Genomic DNA, 25,450 nt, shown 5'->3' with positions numbered 1-25,450 from the left:
ATTATGATAATGAGATTTAAATTAAACATTAAAAAATTAAATAAAACAACAATAAATAATAGCTTAGTGGGTAACTGAAATGGAGTAGAATTACCGGTATAAATAACTAAATATTATATATTTTGAATGGGGGAAAAAGTCATCAAAATATCACCAATCCATGGGTTTCACGATGACGAAAAATTAGAACCGTTACCATAATTGCCATTAAACAACATAGACTAAATATGTTATCACTTGAATGGAGAAAAGTCCTGAAAATATTTTATATAACAGGAAGCTGAAACTTATAGCTAATATTTTAACCCTACCTGCTATGGCTATATTGGTACATTTTCATCCCTCGTGGATAGAAAATGAGTTATGTTTTTGTTTTCGATAAATACAAAATTAACGTCGCGACACAGCGGCAAACCCGCTCGGCCAACCACAATGCGTTATTGTTGTAAATACATGAGCGCAGCCAATGGGACGCGTGGACAGGTCCTTTCTTCCTGGTTACGTTGCTGCTACCCAAGTCCCGTACTGGGGCAGGAACTAAAGTGCGAGGAGAACCTGGAGAGACAACACGGCACAGACCTGCGAAAGGCTGCTACAAATCGTGAAAATAGCTCGTTTTGGTCATGGCTGTGTGGACTGAAGCTTAACCTATTGCTTTTCTGACTGACCCGGTCTTGATTTGTAACGTTCGCGAGGAAGAAACCGGCGTTCGATCGCGGATTTTTTCGGCTATAAAGTTTGCAGCTCGAAGACGGCTATTGTTGCCACCTTTTCGCACAACAAAGGCGATCAGGATGGTGTCCTGGCTCATCTCGAGGAGCGTTGTGTAAGTATCGGTTCGATGGGGGTGGGAAACTATGGCTTTTAACTTATTTGCAGCCTACATGACTTTAGCAGCGAAGCTAAATGCTAACTCCACGTCAAGTTCGACCTGTCTAAACCACGATCTCACACGTGACCCAAGGGCCTGGCTTCACAAACTTCAAAGTGTTTATCGAGCTGGGATGGGCCGGGGTCGTCGGGGGTTCACAGTGGGATATGTGCTCTTTGGTGTGACCTAACCTATGATGTAATTGGATGTAACAAGTTGAGATGATGGGAGTACTTGGAAAAAGAGTGGTATACTTTGGCACGGACGAAACCTGGACTAGAAATTATGTCACACCCAAAATTTCCCCGCTTATTCTTTGCTGTTGTCACTGTGTTGTCAGCTCTTGTTAAATGCACAAACATGACGTCTTGATATAGGGCTTTTTTTGAGTGTATGTAAGTACACTCAAGAATACAGTGTTTTCCGTTAACAAAGGAGGCTGTGGGGCCCCTGTGTTCTATTTTGGTCCCCATAGTCTGAAAACAAACTGAAGAAAATAATTTAATTCATTAATTTTGCAATTTGGGAATAATTTGTGACGTTTATTGTCCAAACATTTCTTAAATAAAATGATTCAAATTTGTGAATCACCATAGTCTCAGTATAAACCTGTGGGAAACGTTTCAATATTTCCAAACTTTGAAATTGATTTCTTGAAATAGTAATTGTAAGGAATAATTGCTCACATACAGCTGGGGTCTTCTGAATTATGGCATATATTGAGGTTTGCTTTACTAAACGGCGCACTTTTGCCCCAAGCCCATATATTCTGCCTCTTTATGAGTGCGGACTGTACTGAGTAGTTCTGCCTGTTACACAACATAATGGAGGACAGGAATGTGCAGGAGGAGGGAGTGGCACTGGAAAATGTCTCTTTTTGTAATGTAAGCCTGATGTGTCACAGCAATTTTTCATTTGCTGTCACTTCACTGGGCCTGCTCTACAGGTACAGGAGGGACTTTTATGACATTTATGACACTTACATAATTAAAACCGCCTAAAATGTATTTCCCTGTAAACAAACCAGTTCAGCTTCATGTTAAAGTCAAAAAACATCCATTTGAAAAAAATATATATATATATATATATTATATATTTAAAAAATGGCTGTGAACAACATATTTTGTTAGTATATCTTATAACCGCATGCTCAAAGTAAAGGAGCTGACGCTTGTCTATTGTGTGTGGTTAGTGTGACCATAATGTATTTGTTTCGGAGTCCAAAAGGGAGTTGGACTCCAAAACACGTTGGACGTGTAAAAGTACATACAATCAGTTGGACTGATTTAAAAGGGAGTTGGACTTCAAAAGCATTTTACCCTTTGTGGCTTGGTGTATTTTTTTTTTTTTTCTTAATTAGTTAATATTATTGTATTTTTGTTTCTGTCATTTCTTTGTTATTTAAAGCATTTTTCCTGCTGTGTGAAGCACTTTGAATTGCGAGGTGTATGAAATGTGCTCTGCAAATAAACCTGCCTTGCCTTGCCTTTCCACCTGTTTGCAGATTTTTGGCTCTTTGACCTTCATGTAAACAGGGACAAGAGTTGTCTGACTAGTTCTCTGGAGAAAGCGGACAAAAATAGAATCAAGAGTATACTCGAAGTACACGTAGTGTGTTGCTTTTAATTAGAATTATTATTTCTTCACTCTTCACAATCAGAGGTGGTGACATTAAAGGTCTCTCCAAATCAAATAATAAAGTGACCGCTCTGTCGCCCTGCGCTTCCTCCTGCCGGCAAAAACCTCTAAGTAGGTGGCCACATGTGAACTATACATTCACAAACATGTCCAGAGGCATGTCCTATGACACGCTCCAAACCAATGAATCTCTATAGCCATCTGCACCAAACTTTCTGCTCACCCTCAGCTGGTAAAAATGGGTTTGACTTGGGGTGGCCTTAAATGCACTGTATATTCTATTTGGCAAATTAATTCTGTCTTCTTTTTAATATCAACTTTTGTTTTTCTTCTAATAAGATTTAATAAAAGCGCTCTCAGGTAAATTAATCATCTGTCTTATTAGAATAAAAAACAAAAAGTTGACTTGGCGGCACCTGTTTTGTTGGTAAAAACATATTTCCCACTTCCCTAATGCATTCCAAACATCCTTGTTTTTCACTGTGATGAGTTTATACGAAATGTTAAGAGGATTTGAGGCGTCACTGTAATGGTAACAACTAACAGTGCACTTCCTGGTTCACACAAGATAAAAATGCTCTACAACTTGATGCAGGCAGCACACAAGCACAGAAATCTCATTTTAACCATTAGAGCTGACAATGTATCTGTTCTTGGGCAAATCAAAGCAGGTACAGCCCCTTTTAAGCTCTACTTCGTAAGCCAAAGCTGCCAATCTGCGGCAATATAAAGTTCACAAACTAATCACTCACACTCCATTATACATAAGTAAGCAAGATGTGTGAAGTGCCATGATCAAGGACACAACAAGAATATGCTCTGGTCAGACAGTGCAAACGCTCTAACCAATGAGCTCATCATGCCCCGAAAAGTTGTAAGAAAAACTTGGTTGATGAAAATGAGCTGCACATGTAGGAGTGAGTGGCTGTAGAGATGTCCAGGGATGATGGTTGTGTCTGGGTTCATGCATGCGATGGGGCCAGAGGGACCAATGCCAGTTCTGTGTATCTTTTTAACCTGGCTTCATATAACGTCTCATAAAGTAGATATACATTTTTCTGTACTGTATCATTGCTGAGAACAAAGCGTTGCAAACATGTTGTGAACAGTCCTTCAAGAAAGATATAGGGTTACCTTTTTGTCCGATATGAGCCAACCAAAGTTATGTTTATTTCCAGGGAAACGTACATGCACCAAAAGATTTAAAAGATATATATTTGAAACAAACAGACATTGCACTATTGATTACAAACAGTTTTTCATTCCATTTTGTTGGGTGAAAGACCACAGACTGTGGGTAAAAGGCTGAGACTACGTAATTTAATATAAAAACATAAACATATGGAAGAACAATCACATGACACAGCAGTTAGCACGCTTGCCTTTCTGTGAGAAGGTAAGGAGGCTACCAAAGAGATACCAAATCCAATATAGAAGGTCTTTCCTGATTAAATTCAGTGTAATTTGAGAATGTTTGGGAGAATTTTATTTTGTTAAAGATTTTTAGTAGGAAAGTTTTAGTTGGAAATTAGTTTTGTTTTTTACATTTGGGGGAAGAATATGAAAAAAAGAACAGTAGAGTATATTGTATTCCAAAAGTATATTGTATTCCAAAAGTGAAGGAGAAAGATGTGAACATGAGAAGGCTGGAGTGATGTATGTGACACATGAGAGCGGTGCTAACCTCTGTGGGTCCTGTTTCACACACTGAACACACTGTTGTCTCAAACTCACAGCTCCTAATGCAGGTTTGCTGGAGCTGCCAAAAAATAATCATTCTTCACACAAATGAGAAGGTGTAGGATTGAAAAAATGGACATCATATTTATATACTGAGTTGTTGATCGTCATTCCTTTTTCAGTTCCCTCATCAGTTATATAATGTTCGATTCAGCTCTCTCCTTTAATATGTTTCTTCTTTTTTGTTTTATTTTATGTTTTCCCTTGCGTAGAATGGCTAAGAACAGAACATGCCCGTTGACCTTGGCTGTTCTAGGTTAATCGACTACATGACATGGGAAAGATTTCGTGGTTTTGTTGAAAGACCTGTTTTGAATATACCGTACTCGCTTGCTAGAGTAATTGATTAGCAAAATAACCATTAGTTGTCCATTAACCTACTGTCTCACTCATAGACGTTGTACATTTATTAATATATAGCTTATCTTCAAATCATTATCTTTTGTAAAAGTCCTGTGACGTGACAGCTGTACAAAGACAGATGCGTGCGTGTTAATGACCTACCTACACTCTTGTTTTTTAGTCCCACCTTTGCTGTAGGAGCCCAAGAGACCTTTGTGTTAGAGAACTATGTGTACGGGACGGGAGTGTTATGGGAACTTGTGTGTGAGCGAGTGAGCCACTGTTCTAGTCCACCATGAGCGGAGCCATTTGCTGGAGCAGCACTTTCCCCTCAACAATCCTCCTCTGTGTTTTTAGGGGAAAAGTCATGGAATCAGATCTCTCTCCTCAGGCTCAAACCAGATGTTGGCGTCGAGTCCCAGCCCGCCTCCCCCTCTTACTGTTTCTTTTCTCTGTCCTGGAGCCTGCTCTTGGTTTGACCCCCCCTCCCTCTCTCCCTCTCTCTCTTTCTCCATTTGCTTGTATGCTGTGTTCCTGAGGTGGAGAAGGGCCTGTTTTTTCAGCTGCAGTGGACAGACTGAGGTGTTGAAACCAGGACAGAGGAAATGAGCAGCATAGGAGGAAGCGCAGGGCGGTTTAAAGATGTGGGGGGGCTCTACACTAATAAGGAACATACTTTGTAGAAATGATTGTAGTGTAAACTAACAAAAAGGGCTCTGTAATTAATTTAATTTTAATGGAACGCAGATCCAATCGTTTAAAATCAGCAGGGGGATTTTTTGTCGACAGGACTGCGACAAGTCTTGTGCCTTGGAGTATTGTTCAAACTTCAATATCATTTATGTTACTGACTGAAAAGTCTGTTCTGTTTATGTTCACTCACAATATTACGACCATTCTTAGTTAAAATACTAGAATTGTAAAATATGTGATTGATTGATTGTTTGTTTGATGAGAGCAAAACTATTGTAATTATTTCTTTGGCCATATCCTCAGCTCAAACAATGTAATAATGTATCAATTGGTAAAGCAGAGTGTTTTGTAGCACTTTTAAATATTGCCTCATGTCCATAAGGAAGAATGCCTATACATCTGCTTCTTTTATCTTTCCTCTAGCACAAGGCTGTTTCTGTCTTACTTACAGTACGACCCTCATCATTTTAAGATCTGGTGGGCTTGATTGCAAACATTTATCCTTTATCTTAAACCTAAACCTGAGAGTCTGAAGTAATTTCTATATGATTTAACACAAGCAAATCCTAAGGAACTCTTCGGTCCATGAGCTGATTTTGCAGGTTAATAATAAACAGAGATGTACCATCTTCTGCATTTAGTTATTAAACATACTCGCCAAAGTGAGTGAAGATATTGCTGTAAACAACTAGTAATTCAGATTTACAGTAATCCAGTTCTCTAATGACAGTGCTAACAATGTTCTTTACCAAGCCACGTTGCAGTGCCAGTATGTGTCTGTGCTAGTCACAGTTACATGTTTATGCAGGCCCGAGTATGACTCCTCTAAACTTTGGCCTTTTAGATAACAAGAAAAGGCCCGTCTAAAAGCACAGTTCTAAATGTGACTGTAAAAAGTTATGATGTATTTTGAGCAGCGTATAACAAGGGGAGAAAGTGTTGAAAGTTCAAAGAACGTTGAGGGAATAACCCTCATTCTACAGTGCTGTGTAAACAATAACTGAAACCTCTCAAAGTATGCTTAGATCTTTCATGTAAGGTTGGACTAAAATAATGTTAATAATAAAAATTGTTTAAAGATCTGTCAAATGAATCATCAGCTCCACTTAAAATGGGCAAAACATGTAGCAGATTCGATGTCCCAGGAAGTGGTCGGGTAACCACATTTCATTCAAGGTTTTGTCAAAGTTATACATTGTGATGAACTTTGATATGTGACCTTCCTATTCACGGCTGAGTACTCAGGGCAAGGGAATGTCAGTCAGTGCAGACAATGGGGATCTATTTGCATAAAAACGATACAATCTAAAATGAATCTTGTGTTGCTAAATTGGTCTGTCTCAGATAGACACTGGCTGTAGCGCACTCTACACACGATTCAAAACCAAAGTCCTGAATCTGCTGATGTCTGGAGCACGTTGGAGCGTTTCCATGGTGACGGCAGCAGCCACACTGTGTTCTTTGTGTTGGTCAGAGCTTCTCAGCTCACAAACACGCTGCTCTTATTAACCAGCTCCGGCCTCGGCCCTTTGTTAAACAGCACGGGCTACACTGACACAGATGTAGCCGTCATGGGAGAGTCTGGAGCCCGCTGGTTTCCAAAGCAACTCAAGCCAACCAAACCACCATGGAGTCGATCACATGGTACACACCGGGCTGTTTGAGTGGACCAGTGTGCAGCGCTTGCCTCAATAGTGTCATTTGTGGTAGAAAAATAGATGAAAATAAAATAGTAGGTATGTGGGCCTTGTCACCGTTGGTTTAGTTAGGGTCCCACACCTGGCCCTTGTCAATGAATGTGAGAGGACTGTCTGTCAGTGTATTGTGTATTGTATAGATCTCTCTTTCCCATGACTACCAACAGAAAAAATAGAGGAAGAGACTCAATGACTGACTGCGTTGCGTACGTTGAGCACTTATTTTAGGTTATAGGTAGTATCCAGAACGCACCGGTAACAATTGATTTAATCATGAATTGACAGTGTGGAAATTAGAAGGTTATTTCCTGCCGCCCGGTGGTCAAGTGGTTGCAATGTGGGCAGGCCGCGTGTCATCAGTTCGAATCCAGCTCCAGTGATTTGCTGCATGTCTCTCAGTCTTAGCGCCGTTTCCCACTGCACTTTACTGTCTAATAAAGCCTTAGATTTTATTTCAGTGCAACAAAGATTGTATAATCTAATATAACTACCGTACATAATGGAGTACTTTGTCGCTGTGATTTGCCACATGCTGGATTACAACTGTGTGTAATTGATTTGCTGTATTACAATGTCTAATGACTGTGTTGTGTTTTTGTTTATAGGCTGTTGTTTGGAACTCTGTATCCAGCTTATTACTCTTACAAAGCTGTCAAGACCAAGAATGTCAAAGAATATGTAAGTATCAAATAATTGTGTTATTGCGTACGTAATAGCGGGACAGTGAAAACCTTTTTGAATTAATTTACATTTGTTGAAGGGTGTTGTCAGTCTTGATTTCCATGTACGGAGAGAGGAAGAAACAAAATATTCCAATAGACACAAAACTGTTGACGGTCAAACTGATTTTCCCATTAATTAGGGCTTTAAAAAAGAGCATCTGTTTTTATCACCTGGTAGACACACGAGTCACTTATGAAAGTCAAAATAAACTATGTGTGTCGGTGCTGTAGGTTCGCTGGATGATGTACTGGATTGTGTTTGCACTCTACACAGTGGCGGAGACCATCACTGATCTAACCCTGGCATGGTGAGATAAAAATGCAAACTTTATGTACACATTTTCCATGTTTTTGACTGAATCTTAAAGTTGCACAATGTAGGTTTTGTTCGCTACTTACATGCCTCACGGAGATGCTGCTGCTTTGCCTGGATTGTTTCAGAGTAGGGCTTTTGAACATACATCTGTCTTTTATATATTCAAATACAGGTGTTTTTAAATGATACAGAAATGTACTCTTGCTGTGAGTGAATCTGCCTCTTCACAGACCCCGAAGAGTATCTTGTAAAAGCTGCAAAATTATACCACAAATATTTCGTCTCTCGTCAATCCTGAAAGTAAGAGACGAAAACAGTGATTTGATTGGCAGTGCTTTGTTGGATTGCTTGAGTTTCTCTTCGCCGTCTGAAAACCGCTGTTCTAAAACCATGTGTGCACCTTCATATGAAATGCATGCGGATATGAACAATGCGCCAAAGGGAACTGTGGAACATTCCCGGTAAAGCAATATCTCTGTACAGACCAGAAGGTAGCGGTCACTACTCTGATTCCAGCAAACAATTCCTTTGACCCGAAATGGTGTTTTCACAGGTTCCCTCTGTACTATGAGCTGAAAGTGGCGTTTGTGATCTGGCTGCTGTCTCCGTACACTCGTGGAGCCAGCCTCATCTATAGGAAGTGTTTGCACCCCCTGCTGTCGTCCCGAGAGAGGGTACGGAAGGGCCTTTTATGTGGACATGGATGTGGCCTTTCACTGGACAGAACTGACTACTAAAAGTGCTGTGGATTTCTCTTTTGCAGGAAATAGATGAGTACATTGTGCAGGCGAAGGAGAAGAGCTATGTGACCATGGTGAACTTCGGCAAACAGGGCCTGAACATTGCAGCCACGGCGGCTGTAACTGCTGCAGTCAAGGCAAGTGCTCTTCAAAGCCAATGAATAACAAACGACATGAATGATACAATACACACGGGTTTTGACCTGAGAATGACAATAAGTCAAAAGTAGATATGTTAAAAGTCACCTGGAGGCAGTATATTGTTATTCTTATACTTTAATTTAGACTTAATCAAAGTAGCTAAATTAAAAGCACTAAAACTAGTTATAACATATCATTGTTCATTGCTTTATGTTGCACTGAATCACCAAAGCAAGTTGCCATGTTTGTGAATCTGTTCATTAGCAATGGCAATAAACCTATTCTGATTCTGATTCTGATGTAAAGATACAGTGTAATTGATACCAGTGTAAGATTTGTATACGTACACATTTACAAAATAAGTAAACGTAAAGATTGGGGATTAAAGCCTCTTCTCCCAGCACCTGCCATGTTTGAGAGCCCATGCACTCCTCTCGTTTAATAGGGTTACAGTAATAGTCATCCCATTAGTTTTGCAGCAGCAGCAGCAGGTGTGGATTGTGTAGGCAATAGCAGGTATAAGGGTCCCCACAGGAGCGATGTCTGGATGAGGGGGTGGAGGAGAGGGGTTTCATCAGCCTTGTGTGAGACTGGAGAATATCACATAATCCCTGCTGATCTGCCTCCGGCCCAGTGCACCAGCTAATCCAACGGCACATCCAAGTCACACATTAATCCTGATCACGGCAACACGACTAGAGCAAGCAGAGGCTCAGCAAGAATTTTAAAATATCTTCTGTTATTAGTTTTGTTTTGGGAGTATTTTATGTTTTATTTAACATTTGGCAGTGTTCAAACGGTACCAGATTGGAAAATGAATGATCCAGAGCAGCTTTTTCCTCATCAATCTGCATGGAATAGTATTTTAGTATACGCCTATACTTTAGGATAGATCTTCAGTGATTAGAAGAATATCATTTGTTAGCTGAAAATATTCAAGCTTACTATTTCATGCATTTAATTCAGGTAATGTGCCATGGGCAAAATAAGCTGAAAGTGATACCAAAGAATGTTAATGATACACTGTGTAACTTCTGGTGGTAGGTCTGCCACCTGCTTGTCTCCAGGGAGATATTTCTTCTTTGCCTGAAATGTTACAGGTCAGAATTGTGAACCACGCTTACAGTAACAATGGATGTTTCTCACTTTATGTGTGATCAAAAGAAAGGCAGAAAGATGCTGTGTTACATTTCAGGCAATGTCATAACCTAATGGAGACAAGCAGGTGGCGTAGGCTCCACAAGCTAAGTTACATGCAAGAAAAAAACAGTTATCAGGTATAAATCTTAGCGAAATGTATATAAACCTATATGTTGAGTATTCCCAAATAGTGCAATGAATCACACCACCTCTCCAACTGAGAACCTGTTTTTAATTTGACTATTTTTGGACATTTAAGTACCCACGCAGTGCTCCTTATTTTTAGTTTTTCTTACATGCAACTTAAAGTCCACAATTGAGAAGAAGCGTATACAATAAAATAAATATACATTGATGCTTGATGCCAATATTGTGGTCAATCTATCTTTGTCACATATTTATTTCCATCTATAGAGGGCTATATAATTCACAACAAAGAGTATATAAATGTCTAAAAATGAAAGATAATCCACATGTTTGCTTGAAGGTGTACACATGCCACACAAAATGGCACACAAACAAGATAAATGTTTTAGAAAACACAGATTGTAGAGCATGCTATAATGATGATTGCATAAATAACCTAACAGCTGTCACTCCTGCTGCAGTGTGCCGCGTGAGGGAGCAGCTTGTAGAGGTAAAGCATGGTGCTCTGTCCCGTCTTCTCATATTTGGTTCTTTTACGTCTCCATGTCCCCGTAGACCCGACCGCCGCATGACTGCATTATATCATTATTGATTCAAATCATATCATATATGTACAGTGTTTGTCCCGGTTGTCATTAAACCCGATCATTGTGTGGATCAACGCATTTATGTTTACGACCATAATATTCATTTTCTTTTCGTTTTTGTAATTTATACATTAATCTGAAATGGATTTGTCAAAAAAAACAAATCAATACCCTAATACTAATCTCAACAATAGTATCAAAACTTGAAAGTAAAGTAAAGTATCGAAACTGCATAATATCCCATAAGTATGACATAATTTGATTTTTAATTTCCGAATAATCTTAAAATTATTATTATTATTATTATTATAAAACTACACTATTATTTTGTGTGGAGTATCAAGACTTTTACTCATTTATTAATGTGTAAAGTCTTACGAAAAGGAATTAAGAGTGTATTATATATTGACCTCATCGTCTCTGTAACTTGTTAGAATAAAATGGACAGGACAACATCTGAATGAGTCATAAATAAGAAGCACTGAAGATTTAGTCTAAAACTTATTGCAGGATACAGTAAAGCCCACTTTGTGTTTGTACCTAAGGTTGAGGGAGTTGCTGAATCCTTGTCTTGCGTTCAACAGGGTCAGGGGGCCATCACAGAGAAGCTGCGCAGCCTGAGCATGCATGACCTGAGTCAGATCGGGCAACGCGACGAGCAGGGAGACCAACTCTACCCGTACAGCTCGCAGACGTCCAACCCAGCAGCGAGGAGGGCCCTCAGTACAGATGCCACCGATGGAGACGGTAAATCTATTGTCATTTAGATGTTTTCACTACTGTCATAAAACCTCTTCTCTCCGCACATGGCATGTTGTGAAGTCTGTACTAAATTAGCGGACAAATATTTCAATAATCTATTAGTTGCAATTAATTGATTAACTGGGAGCCTTAGTAAGTTTACAATCCTTATTAACTATGCACAAAGTAAAACATTGTTTGTTACCATGTGGTCTTCTGCTGTGAATCGTTAGAGTAGCAGAGGGAAATTTGATTTTAAAATGCTACGCTTAAACTAATGTGTTAAGCAGTGGAACTCTTTGGACACATCCTTTTTAAGTAAAAAAAAAAAGACGAATGCTAGACAAACAAACAACCAGCACTTAAAAAGCAATACAGATATCTCTTAATAAGCTGTTAAGAGATAGTGGCGCAAAACAGAACATAGTGCAGGGGATAATGGAGGGAACAGCACTGTCCAGAGTAGCTTTTATAGTCACATGATCAGACTCTTTACTAGAGTAATGTAATTTCCTCAAATCCAATATGTGGTTCACAAGACCATCATGTGAAGATGTCAGATATCTCAAATAAAGTTGAATATGTTAAAAAACAAAAACAACAACAAAAACACCACCACCATCACCCTGCAGTGTAAGTGCTTTGTCATACTGCCCTCTGCTGGTGTGCTTCAGCTCAACTCAAGCCTCAACCTGGGCTCTCAAAGACTCTGAGGTACTTTAGGTCGATGTGAAAAAGCCAATTAGCTTTACATGCTTTGTTTCAGAGTACTACTATGAGCCCGAGGAGCGGACCGACGAGGAGGCAGAGCCCACATTCTCTGAGGACGAAGCGGTAACCCAGAAAGGACTGCGGCGCTCTCAGAGTGTAAAGCTGACACGCACCAGGCTACGCAAAGACGTAAGTGTGACTCTAAGTACAGATGCTTCTAACCCAACTTAAGTAAACACACTACCGCAATCTGCACCCGTCCACAGGCCCGATATGGATCTCTGAAGATTAAGTCGAAGAAGAGGCAACCACTCAACTCTGTCAACTACATGTGAACACTACTGTGCTCAGCTTCACACTCGTCTCTGATTGGTGGATCCTGGTCCCCCACACTTGCTGGTCTCTGGTTGGTGGATTCTGGAGTCCCGTCAGTCTGTTTTAATGCTGACATGTTTGAATGAACTTGAAGCAGCCACGATATTGGATTTATATTCACCATGAGTGCTTCTATTTCTTCTCCAAGTTTTGAGTGTTTTATATTTTGTGTTGTGTATCGAGTTGACTTTTATTTCTTTTAAATCCATAATTAGGAAGAAACAAATTGGATCCAAAACTTTTTAAACATGCTTATGTGTTTTGTATATATTCTGCTGTATTTTATCTGTTTTTTATTGAGTGTGTATTCAGGGACAAGTTTACAAACAGGAGAGAAACAGACAATTGTCCTAGTGGCGCAATAGTCTTTTAAAAAGTGTCTTTAACATATGAACTTGAGCTGTGTGTGGTGTGTCCTTGCTGCTTGTGTTAGACAAAATAGCACCAGAAAACGGGGGTTATTTCTCTATTCAGAAAGTGTTTTCCTGTACATTGTAGAAATTTGCACATATGGCTTCACAGAACTAGAACTGATTCTGATGTTGCTCGTCATTTCAGGGGTGGTTCACTCCTCAAAATCAGCCTTTACTATAGTGATATAGTGTCAGAAAAACGACCAAATATGCTATAGTAGTCTAGGAGGGCTTTTTAGATTGTGTCCTAAATGCATATTTTTGTAACCAATGTACTAAACCAAAGCTAATTCCAATGCTTTTTATGCAGTGTGGATTACTGCATTTTAATAAAGCCTATGAGCGCTTGCTCCAAATGCCTTTTTGTGTGTGGTGTCTTTTCTGTAAGATTATTTTCTGTAAAATTCAGCTCTGGTTAAAGGAACCGTGTGTCGCCGGTGCTCTTACTGCTTTGAAAAGAACCACTGAACCTGTGTTGGCAGTGCTTTAACCTGCAGATTGAGGACACAGATTTTATGCAGTCTCATGCTCAGCTTAGAACCTCCAGAATTTGTTCACTGAGCTGCACTAGCACTGGTCCATGATTGGGGAAGATGCTGGCTTTTAGGTATTGCCCATTCAGTTCAGAGAAGACACAAAGGTTTAAACGAACTAGACTTCAGCTTTGAAAGTGGCAGCGCAAATGACTCATTCCATTTTCTGATTGGATTATCAACTATAACACTAAACAACTTGCCCATTGTGTCCAGCGTTTTTTTGTAATTAATACGTTAATTATCAGTAAAATCTTATTTGATTTGAATTCAGAGACAAACGACATGTTTATTAAAATCTTACCTGTAGTACCTTAAGTCTACAATCAGAAAGAAGAAACTGAAACAAGTGCATTTTTTCCGCATGGCCATCTGCTTCAATCCATATTAAAAGGACACTTAATCACACTTGGTTTACAGTACAGTTTATTGTGTCGAACAAAGTAATTTTATAATCAGATCTATTACAAATAACATATTAAACTTGTTTTTATTAAATTGTCACATTTGTATGCGTAAAGAATGTTCAAATCAAAAGATCTTTGAGGCGGTACAAAGCCTCCTGAGAAATGTGTGTGCAGGACTTGAAGACAATTATAAACCCTTTAATAGATCTTTACAACTTTCATGTATTTGTTAATAAATATGACACCATAGATCCCTCTTCTGTGGTGAAGTACAGGTTTGAGGTCAAGACCACATTATAATGGCATCAAATATAATATTAATGACAGAACATATATCCCTGAACAGCAGTAATCTTCAGACATGAACAGTCCGACATACAAAGGACAGGGCCCAGTGGTCAGAGTCAAAACAGTCCGAACTGTACCACAGAAAGTATAATGGCAATCCAATACAATACATCTAAAACAAACAGACGTTTTTAAGTACTTATGGTAAGAAATCCCCATTCCTTTTGGGTACAACTCAATATCCTCAGGATCAAATGGATATTAAATCATACAACTGCAAAAATGGGATTTCCAATAATATGTATTGGTGACCACTGGTTTTAGAAAAAGAGAAACCTACAGCGCGAGAGAAAAAAATGGAAGCAAACACTCCGTTCAGTTCGTTCAGGCTACAACTGCCTGTACATTGATTAACACAGGAATTGCCTAAATCAATACAAATCAATAACAAATCAAAGTTGTTGCAGGCTGCAGCATAAACAAACAAATATATATGGGCATTCGCTCCAACAATTATCACCTAATGCAAGCTCCTGAACCCAGTCCTTACTTACAACTGACCTTTGACCCTCCATGACTCCTGTGTGCGTGTGACGCGTGTGTCACAGTTTGTCTGCCTCCAGCAGCTCTCTCAGTTCATTCTGAATGTCTTCAGGCAGCTCAAGAGGAGGAAGATCGTCAAGACAAAGGTCTTCCTGAGCAGGCATCTCTAGGGGAGGGAGCGTGGGGATGGCGATTTCCTTCCCCTTCCCCCTTTTCTCGTGGCCCCCTCCTGTCCCCATAGCGCCCCCTGGTTGTGGCAGCACCCACAGCTCCGAGCGTTCCACAAAGTCTGCAGCCTCTGACTGGAGCCGGGCGTTCTCGATCCTCAGCCTATCATTCTCTGTAGTCAGGCGCACATTTTCATCCATCAGGTGCTCCACCAACCGCCGTAGGTCCTCAATGGTGGTGTGCTGCTCCTCCAGACGCGTCTTGTCGTCTTTAGTGGTCTTTGAGCCAGGGCAGGGCAGGGGCACAGGAGGACCTCCACTCTGGCGCGTCTGCAGCTGATACAGAAGAGTGTCGTACTCCCGATCCCTGGACCTCTCACGGGTCGCCATCCCAGGACATTGCAGTGGATCTGAAGGCTGGGGTGAGGGTACGGGGGGGATTGTCCGGGCTTTAGTGGTCTGTCTTCTGGTCTCCCTCTTCCAGCGCTCCTGGATCAGTCTCTGCTGTTTAACGTGGACGTCCCTTTGCAGTTCCATGGACAGACGAGCCTGTGAACACATGGGGCAGAGTTAGGAGAGAGTAAACCGTTTTCATGCTGTGGAACCTCATACAAAAAATAGGTTCATTTGTGGGACTCCACAGACTGACCATGGTTACTGGTTAATGGTTACATGAGATCATGAGATTATGTCTTAATAGATGTGTCTCACCTGCTCCAGTTGCGTGTTCTTCATTGCATCAGACAGAAGATCTATGACAGAGAAGAGCCACGTGAGATAAAACTGAGCAGGTTGATTTCACGGTGACACAGAAAGTAGCTCTGAGAGAAGCTTTACCTGCAGCTTTCCTGTGACACAGAATGGCCTCTTCATATTTTCCTGCAGACAGCAGTCGCTCAGCCTTCCTGCACTGCTGATGAGCCTGAGACAACAACAACAAACCAATGACAGTATTATATATGCTGTTCTTGGAATGTCACCATATTAATTTGCATTTCCACAATGTGTAGGTAACAGGGTAAATAAAGTACAAATATTTTCAACTTTACACATTATTCACTTGAAACAGGAACACTATGTAAATAAAATGAAACTACAACTCATATGTAAATACAGTGAGAATAAAGGACCAAATGAACACCCTCGCTCTGGTGGGGCAAACACAACATTAGCGGATCAGTGTTAGCCGTTAGCTGTTGTAATGTTAGCCTGTTATTGCAACATAACAACACGGACACTTACGAGGTTTAGAGGGCTGTCCGCGACCTCCATGGAGCCCAATCTTCGACGGATTACTCTACATGAACGGTGCCTTTGTCCGTCACGCACTGTCATTCGCACTTCTTGAAAAGAGTGAAACAATACTAGTAGAAAATTCCTGCCAGAGAAGCAGCAGTCAGGTCTCCGCCGCACGTCTTCTTCCGCCTCAGTGTCGGGCGGGATGCTGCCACCTTCCGGTGTATCATGTAATTACAAGTCACTGTCCTGTTGTCCTGCAGACATTTAGGCTTATTCAGAAAATGCCACACTTTTTCCACTGATGCCACTTAACTTGAATTAATACAGATACATTTTTGGCGTTTGATGATTCGTAGTCGTATTTTGTCATCTTTACCTAGATTATGTAAATAACTTTCTGATCATGATGCCTGATGTTTACATGCAAATAATCTGAAATGTCCAGACATCAGATAATAACTCACATGTTGGTGTTGGTGGGCATGTGAACATACACTACATTCTGACTAATTGGGACTTTTTGAAGACTTTTAACAGCAAGGCAAGTCAACAGTATGCAGCCTAGAAACATCATAACATCATAAACACGTATAATAACTTGTCAAAAGTGTGCTGTGCTTTTGAGTTTGGGGTTATAAGTCTGATTGAGTCGACTTCTTGGATAAGAAGATGGATCAGGTTAAGTTATATATATATTAGGACCAAGTGTGGCCGGGAGTGCAGCGCGTGACCACTAGAGGGCGCCAGCAGACATAGAATTCGGTGCAGCGGAGGAAGAGATCCGACTGAAAACATAACATCCTCGTTTATTTCCTGGTACAGTCAGTGTCATGAGACTGACTCTGTTGTTTTTCTCCTGAGTTGTGAATGTTATAGCCGCGGAAGGGTCCCTAGGATGATCTTGCGGAGAACATGCGTGCTTCTCTCCACTACGGCCTCCGTGCTGCTCCTCCTGCTGCTGTACGGGGGCCTCAGCTCGCAGCAGTGGGCCTCCTCCCGGGCCGCTCTACGGGACTATCAGCTGCTCGGTAGTCCGCTGTACAAGCTGGACCTGACGTGGCCCCACAACCCGGAGCTCTTCACCGGCGCAGTGTTCGCGGTGGCGGTGGATCAGTACGCGGGCGTGGTGTACGTGGCGCAGAGAGGTAACGAGACTTGCTGCTGGGCCAGATTCTTGAAATGTGGTGGATAGTGTGAATAAAGTTTTGTTTATTGGCCATCTTTCCTTTAAGGTGTCAGTGCCAGTGCAAATGGTTAATGCCCAAGTGCTCATGGACGCCATAGAGTTTGACTCGTGAGAGACACATGTTTTTTGTGTTTATAGTTCTTTTATTACATAGACCTGCTTTCAACGTCTTAGGACATTTGTCACAACCTGTAAAGCCTGACAAACAGGGTGTCATAAATGTACTGTGGCTGTCTACACTATATGGGCTCAAAAACAGAAAATATTTTATACTTTGGTGCAATTGTGTGATTTTTAAGTAGAGGCAACACAGTAAAACACATGAATACCATTTCTTCTATGCTAACAATTGCAGAATGACACATTTGTGAACTCTACTCTACATGTTTGTGGTTGGATTTCTGATTGTGTTATGTAACCTGTCTTATAGGTGACAATGTGCCCAAGATGCTGGTGTTCAGCACAGATGGGCACTTGCTGATGTCCTGGAACAGCAGCAGTCTGGAGATGCCCCATGGCCTGTTTGTGGCTGACGCAGCTACGTCCAGCCCCACTGTGTGGGTCACCGATGTGGGCACCGGGCCGCACGGGCACTGTGTCAAACAATACTCTCCATCAGGAAAACTCCTCCAGGTGAATCCTTCTCTCACCTTAACTATACATTAATAATGCACACATGAATACCTCTGGCATTTGCATCTTGTGCTCCCATGACTGTTGCAGTTGTATGCCTCATTTGTGCTTGTGCTAATTACTGATCAGCATCTGATTGCACTTACCTTCTGTCAACTGTTGTTTAGATCTTTATCTTATTTTATATGCTGCCATTTGTGACTGTAAATGTAATTGACTCTTTGAGGATAAATCAAGTTTTCTGAACCTGAACCAAATTAGAAAACAAATTTAGAAATATGAATAATTAATATTTAATAATAATATTGTTTGAAAGTCCAGAGTAAAACAGGCATTTGCTTTGAAGCAACAGGTACAATTATTTAATATACAGTAAATAAAAGATTACTTTTTTTAGATTAAACTTTTCTGACAACAATTCACAGGTCCCTAACATCCTCTGTGTGTGCAGGTCCTTGGCACTCCAGGCCAGGCTGGCACTGGGGTCAGCCCTCTTCAGTTTGACCAACCCGCTGAAATCTTTGTACACTCATCCGGAGATATCTACATAGTAGATGGGGACGGGGGCCTGAACAACCGGCTCATCAAACTGTCCCCAGAGCTGGATGTCATGTGGATGCATGGGGAGAAGGGCCAGGGGCTGGCGCAGTTCTACATTCCCCACAGTGTGACAGTGGACGCAGCTCAAAGGGTGTGGGTGGCTGACCGTGGTAACAAGCGCATTCAAGTCTTTAACTCTATCTCCGGGGAGTGGCTCGGCACATGGGGCAGCTGCTTCACTGAGGATGCGCCTTACTCAGTGCGTATAACCCCTGACAAGAAGCACTTAGTGGTTGCGCAGCTCAACACCAACCAGCTGACAGTGCTAGAGGCGCCTCCTGTGGGTATGATCGGCCAGTGCAGGGTGGAGAGTGTGATCCAGCTTGGGGATGACACAAAGCCCCACCTGGTTGACCTGGACTTGAAGACTGGAGCTCTGTACGTGGCTGAGATTGGAGCCCAGCAGGCCCAGAAGTTCACTCCATTTAGCCTGGGGGGAAATCTGCTGTAGGGACTCGGTGGAGGATAGGGTGGTTCAATCTGGGGAATTTGCATTCGTAGACATTTTGTTTTGATTTATTGCAAAGTTGGTGTAATAATTAAAATATGCATGCTCTTAGTGAGGGCTGGTTGTCTGCTGAGCATCGGCATGCTTAAATGTTGAACAGTAGTGCAGGATGCTTGGATTCAGGTGAAGATGATACGCCATCATCAGAGTCTCTGTCTTCACCGACACAGCTCTGTTATGTCCTTCTGGGTCTGAATGACACCAAAGCCAATTTCCCTGGAGGAGTGTCCTCACTGTGTGGCTGCATCACATTAAACTGGTGTGAAATAATTTGTAACTTGAGCCTTGTAGGCCGTGATTGGCGACTGCACTTGTTCTTATATTGAAGATGTTTATTTTGGGAGCATTATTCTCTCTACGCTGCATTTTTACTGTACGTCTTATTTGCACTAGCACAGATGCTCAGGTGAGTCGCTGTGAATTTCTTTTATACTTTTTTTTAAAGTTTCTTGACATGTTCACTGCACTGTCATTAACGTTCTTTTTGTGTGTGTCTGGTTTTATTTATGATTTAATCTCATCATAATCATTTAATCAAATATATATATATATATATATATATATATATATATATATATATATATATATATATATATATATATATATTGTTTTCACATACTGGTGTGCGTTTTTTTTTTAATTTTGTATAATAAAATAAGATAATATATTGTAAACATGTCGGTATAATCCCTCATTCATCCAGGAGCGTTCCATAGTAGAAAGAGATTCAGTTGTAGTCATCTGGACTTTTTTTTTGCAAAATACTGAGTCCAGATGACGACAACTTATTGTAAGGCAATGTCCACCAAACTGTACAATTAATAAACAGGAGGGGGCGCACTTTCACGACTCACTCTAAACCCATCGTTGATGTTGCCTTGTTCCCCGGCGAGAATTGTAACTTCCAAATATGAATATTTTTTATTTAATTCTGTATTCAAGACATGTAAGATGATTTGTTCAGATAATCAGTTTTCCATGTATGCTTTACTGTACACAGAATACAAAACATTAATATAAGATAAGATATTCCTTTAGTGGCTGCAGAGCAAATAGCCCAGCAGTTTTAGGAGCCGCGGCACGGCCATATAGCCTCATGGCTAACCCTAACCCGGCGTGGTCTAACCCGGCGCGGTTAAATAGCCCAGCAGTTTCAGGAGCCGTGGCACAAAATAACATGGCAGTTTCGCGGCTCTGTAGACACTCTCTTTCCTTTATTGTACACACATGGGGAAATTTTGATTTTTTTAAGTAGATTCAGGGGAAGTTTAAAAAAGCACTCTTAATAGAAAAACTCTTATAAACAAAAACTCTTATTAACAAAACTCCTGTAAACAGGACCTCTCATATCTTAATAGGGAATGGAGGGAAGAAAATAAAATAATAATAATAAAAATATAAAGAATGTTTCAACATAGGCCTGCATCTGACAGTGTGGACAAAAAGTGATGCATTTGAACAAAGAGAAAAAATATCTAATGTGATAGATATGTGTGTATGTATGATGTGGTTTCCTACATTGGGGGCACTGTCATAAACAGTGTTTTTTATGATACATGTTTTATATGAAAACATACTTAATGAGAATAAATGAAAACAAATAAGATGGGTCACATCCTCAATTTTCCTCAGTCTTCTCTCATTTTAAGGTTGGTTAAAAAGATACACTGGACTCTTCAATGCCACTGATAGTGACAGGAGCTGTGGGTGCCACAGCACGAGGTCCCAGATCTTGAGCCTTGGCAGGACTACCATTGCTGGATTTGATATATGACTAAATGCATGTTTAGGGTTCTACTACATTCCTTCTTGAAAATTAGGCATTTTAAGCTTTTCATAACTAACATCTCATCACTACTGTTTGTCTGCAGATGACGTAGTTCTGACGACTCCATCAAACTTGTAACATGCACTGGGATAGTTTGCAGCCAAGTGTGAAGCAGCTGGGATGAAGAGCAGCACTTTCAAACCTGAGGCAATGGCTCTTGACCGGAAAAAGGTGGCTTGCCCCCTCCAGGTGTGCGGGGATCCTTGTCCTCAAGTAGTTCAAGTAGGGTAAAAGGACATAAGTCAAAAGGCAAAGCTCTCAATTTACTGGTCAATTAACATTCTTACCCCCACCACAAGCTTTGGGTGTTTGCTCCCAATAAGGTGAGGAGCTCAGTCACACGGGAGGCACTTAGAGAGGAGCTGCTGCTGTGACTCGGGCATCTGTTCTGGATAGCTCCTGGTGTTCTGGGCATGTTTTTGGGGAAGACCCAGGACACACTGGAGGGACTATGTCTCTTGGATGGCTGGGAATGCCCCAAGATCCCCTCTTGGAGAAGCTGGAGGAGGTGTCTGGGGGTGATGGAGGTCTGGGCGTCTTTCCTGAATTCATGTCACTGTGAATGTTATGAAGAGCTACGTTTATTTATTATAAACAAGATGTTTTAGTATTAAGTATTAAGATACATTGGATAACCTAATTTTTCCCCTCCATCCCTTGTTGGGAAATGGGAGGTTTTGTCTATAGGAGTTTTTGTTTATAAGAGTTCTTCTATTGAGAGTGTTTTTTAAACTTCCCATAAGTTATCTGTCCTTTTCCTCTGTAGCTACCTGCATTGTATCAATGAAATTTCCCCATGTGTGGACAATAAAGGATTATCTTATCTTATCTTATACAATATGGTTCAACAAAACCATGTGACATAATAATGCAAAATTATATTTATTGTCCCGGCCCTACAGATTCCCCATGTTTAGTCCTGCTCTGGCACCAAAGCCATTTCCTGAGCTCCTCAGAGATCGAGATGGTTCACATGTCACTAACATCAGAGATGTACTTTGGAGAAACTTACACACAAGCAGAGCTGCTTTGAAGTATATTATTTGAGCCACAGGGAGCCAGAGACCTGAGCACAGGACTAATGTGATCATCCCAGTTCTGGTCAGGACCCGAGCAGCAGCGTTCTGGATCTACGGCTGTGTTTGAAGAGCCAGTGCAGACCATTACAAAAATCTAACCTTCTGGAGACAAATGCATAGATCTCTCTGAGTCTGGTTTGGACACTCTACCTTTAATTTTGGCAATGTTTTTAGATGATAAAAAGCTGCTGATCATATTGATTTGAAGTGGCTGTTAAAGTTCAAGTCTGAGTCCATTATTACCTCTGGATTTCTCACATGATTTGTAGGCTTAGGTTTGAGGGACTGAAGGTGACTGCTAAAACTTTCTATTTGTTTATGTGGGCCAAAGAATATAACATCTGTCTTTAGTTTAGCTGGAGAAAGTTGTTTTGCCTCCACACATTGATCCGTTGGATGTGAATGGAGTGAATCCACTGGTCCAAATTGAAATGCCGTCAGTGAAACATAGAAAGTAAGTATAACTATTAAGTATAATACTATTATTATTAACATTATAACAACTAGAGTATTAAAACTCTCTCCTATTTCACATACATTCCTGCACCATTCTTTTGTATATTGCCTTTTCATTCTTTGCCCCATAGCAGGCAATATTATGAAGTTATCTCTGTCAACCTCATCTGACACAAAACTGGAAGTTGATGAATAAATGTAAGTAAAGCCTACAACAACAATTCATTCTTTTCCTAAATTAACAGAAAGTAGAGTTTAGAGGTGGAACTCCAATGGTGCTCATGTGTTTTCCTTTCAAAACACATTAGAAATCCTAGGACATCCATGTCTCTCTTCTATTGGTGGTGTTGAATGTGAAAGAATAGAGTTGAGGCTTTTTGAAAAGAAAATATATTTGAATTCTTGAATTCACCTTGTGCAAAACAAATTCCTTTCTTGAAACAATGAACCAACCCGTCATGTCAGAAGATCTTAAATTACCTTTAGGCAAATACAAAGCACAATTATGAGACTAAAGAACAATAAGTGTTGGTCACTGATGGGTTCACTTTAAAGTGACACCGTAAAAGATAGACACTTGAAGTAAAGTAAAGTAAAGTAAAAGCACTAAAAAGCTCAGATTCCTCCAAATTGGAAGAAACCAGTAGCCTTAATACTTAAAGAAGGGAATAATGATAATATAACATAAAGTATCCAGCTCTGTAGATACTGTTTTTGACCAAGTCTGATACCCAATGTAATGCATTTGATGTACAAGGAAAACTGAAATGATTTCTCACCAGCAACCTCCTTATTCATTTAGATTAAATGCATATACATTCAAATGGAGAACAGAATATTTGTCGACAATTTTAGAGAAAAACTAGGCCCCCCTTTTTTCAAAATGAAACTATGAAAAATAATGTAGTATTCAGGTTTTGTTTCGCTCTCTCGCTTCTCTTTCAATGACTGATAACCATATATTTTCTCAATAGGACAAAACTATTTCAAGATTTATATGGCAAGAAAAGGGAGGCTGGGGCTAGCCCTGCCTTGAAAAATACATTATCTATATTGTTTTATGTCTTTTTCTATTTGTATTTCATGTTTTTTGCAGGAAATCCAATGACTGTGTTTAACTCAGTATGATACATTTGCTTGACTTCACATCAGAAAGGTAACCCCAGAGTCTCAGCCATGTACACTACGTACGAATGTTATGTAGTTTATTATACTTTCCTTTTTCCAAAGATTTGCCCCAAAAATTAGGGCTTAACAGGTTAATGCAAAATTAACTTATTAATTTTCTGACAGTCTGACTCAAAGTTGTATTTTGATACATTTCTGCATGATATCTGCATTTTCACCCACCCCCTATTCCCAGCCTGTATTTAGTTGTGATTATTTGAATAAAATACGACTCCGAGTGATAGTGTTCTAACTTATGTCACATATAGCCACTTTTCAAAAATACATGTAAATGTAAATCTGCAGTTTATTTTGGTAAGATGTCAAACTGTAGGGATGGGGCTTATCATTATATACAGTATGAAATAATGTCTCCTTTAAAGTTTTTGTGAGGCTGGGGAATAATTTGACCTATTGCCAAATGAACATTACCACCGCAGAGAAACGAAAAGAATAAAGTCAAAACAGCTCAGTACCCCCTTTTTAAATAAACTATGTTAATCATGATATGTGTTATTACTTTTACACATTTTATTCAATGGTCTAGGTTTGTCTCAACTCTTAAAAATGAGTATGAATTGAAATCTCTTTTACAAAGCTTTCTAGATCAGGGCCTATTTCAGAGCGGACCCGAGCCTGTGCTTGTATCAGTGCTGGGGCTGTATGAGGGCGGGGGCCTTCAGCAGGAGGCAGAGGAGTGAGAGCTTTCACTGAGTGTCCACAGCTCATCCGTCTCCTGACTCTTTGTTTTGCCGACAGGACATGACAGCAGCGACACCTCGTCGGCCATAATGGCCCTGTCTAGAGTTTTGCTCTATAGTGAGAGGAAGGAAGTGCGAGGACACAGTGGCTGTACGGAGGTGTAGGGGACAGTGGACGTACGGAGGTGGTCGTCCCTTCTCAACGACAAAGAGTGTGCTGAGGCAGCGGGACAGGGGCACAGGGCAGCCAGGCTGAGACCAGGGATTTGCCCTCTCAGTCTTCTCACACATCCTTCATAATTGATGTGGCCAGCAGATTTCCAGACAAATGTTATCCATTCATCTTCAATTCATAAAACCAGCAGTGTGACACCTTAAACTTAAATAATCTGGATCTACTGGAGTAAAACCACGAACAAAAGCCTAGAGCCAGTCTGAATACAGCCTAAGCTATTGATTGGTGATAAGTTATGAGCAGAGTGCATTGATCCATGGAGACATAGAGAGCACCTCAGCCCTGACTATGAATATTTCAGCAGACAATTAACAATAAATATGTCCTTATACTATCTGCGAGACATGTGTCTGAGCCATTTGAGTCTCAACCCTGATGCCTCGATGGCTGCAGAGAATCACGGGCGTGAGTCAGAATATGTCTTTACCTCGAGGTCCTGGGCACAGAGGTATATTTAACCAGCTTCAAGTATTGCATAGTTTACAGAGTTTATGGTCTTCATCAAATATCATCATCTTTCAAGTTTCTCCATTACAGCCCCTCAGTGGAGTTACAGCCCTGCTTGGTTAGGATGCACATTAAAGAATATTATTTTCAGAAAATGGCTGGCAGATTGAATAAGTACAAAACTAATAAGGGAATGGTTGGGGGAGTTTCTGTACATTCCTTTATCCTGCTGCTATTCTGGGCCGCTGCGCCCTCACATCCCATCAGCCACAGCTCAATATTCAGGCTTCGAGACCCTCCGCTGCCAACCCCCCCACTTCAGACCAAGAGCGTGCACGTCGGGAATCTTGATGATTTTCTAACTGGGTTTATTCCTCTTTCCTGTCATTAGTCAAAGCATGACAAATTCATTTGATCTC

General features: G+C 40.6%; 3 protein-coding genes across 3 annotated transcripts; 2 read left to right on the top strand and 1 right to left on the bottom strand.

Moving 5' to 3' along the window:
• The first annotated feature begins 531 nt into the window (after window positions 1-531).
• reep3b (receptor accessory protein 3b) lies at window positions 532-13,374 on the top strand. Its single transcript, XM_072456320.1, has 8 exons — window positions 532-826; window positions 7,587-7,659; window positions 7,935-8,011; window positions 8,573-8,693; window positions 8,783-8,896; window positions 11,359-11,521; window positions 12,282-12,415; window positions 12,493-13,374. The coding sequence occupies exons 1-8, from the start codon at window positions 795-797 to the stop codon at window positions 12,559-12,561; spliced, it is 783 nt and encodes a 260-aa protein (XP_072312421.1). The 5' UTR covers window positions 532-794; the 3' UTR covers window positions 12,562-13,374.
• A 581-nt stretch (window positions 13,375-13,955) lies between these two features.
• nrbf2b (nuclear receptor binding factor 2b) lies at window positions 13,956-16,401 on the bottom strand. The gene is made up of 4 exons (XM_072456232.1): window positions 16,195-16,401; window positions 15,790-15,874; window positions 15,664-15,704; window positions 13,956-15,501 (listed from the first exon to the last, which is right to left on the bottom strand). Exons 1-4 carry the CDS (start codon window positions 16,285-16,287, stop codon window positions 14,845-14,847), a joined length of 876 nt encoding a protein of 291 aa, XP_072312333.1. The 5' UTR covers window positions 16,288-16,401; the 3' UTR covers window positions 13,956-14,844.
• Window positions 16,402-17,061: 660 nt separating this feature from the next.
• Window positions 17,062-19,588, top strand: LOC140369113 (NHL repeat-containing protein 3-like). Its single transcript, XM_072456361.1, has 3 exons — window positions 17,062-17,336; window positions 17,808-18,010; window positions 18,462-19,588. The coding sequence occupies exons 1-3, from the start codon at window positions 17,087-17,089 to the stop codon at window positions 19,059-19,061; spliced, it is 1,053 nt and encodes a 350-aa protein (XP_072312462.1). The 5' UTR covers window positions 17,062-17,086; the 3' UTR covers window positions 19,062-19,588.
• Window positions 19,589-25,450: the final 5,862 nt, after the last annotated feature.

Source organism: Eucyclogobius newberryi, unplaced genomic scaffold (genome assembly GCF_026437365.1).
Source record: "Eucyclogobius newberryi isolate DKJ021-1_F unplaced genomic scaffold, fEucNew1.0.hap1 SCAF_20, whole genome shotgun sequence".
Taxonomy (NCBI): Eukaryota; Metazoa; Chordata; class Actinopteri; order Gobiiformes; family Gobiidae; genus Eucyclogobius; species Eucyclogobius newberryi.
The sequence above is the reverse complement of the archived record's forward strand: the minus strand, read 5'-3'. Positions and strand labels throughout refer to the sequence as shown.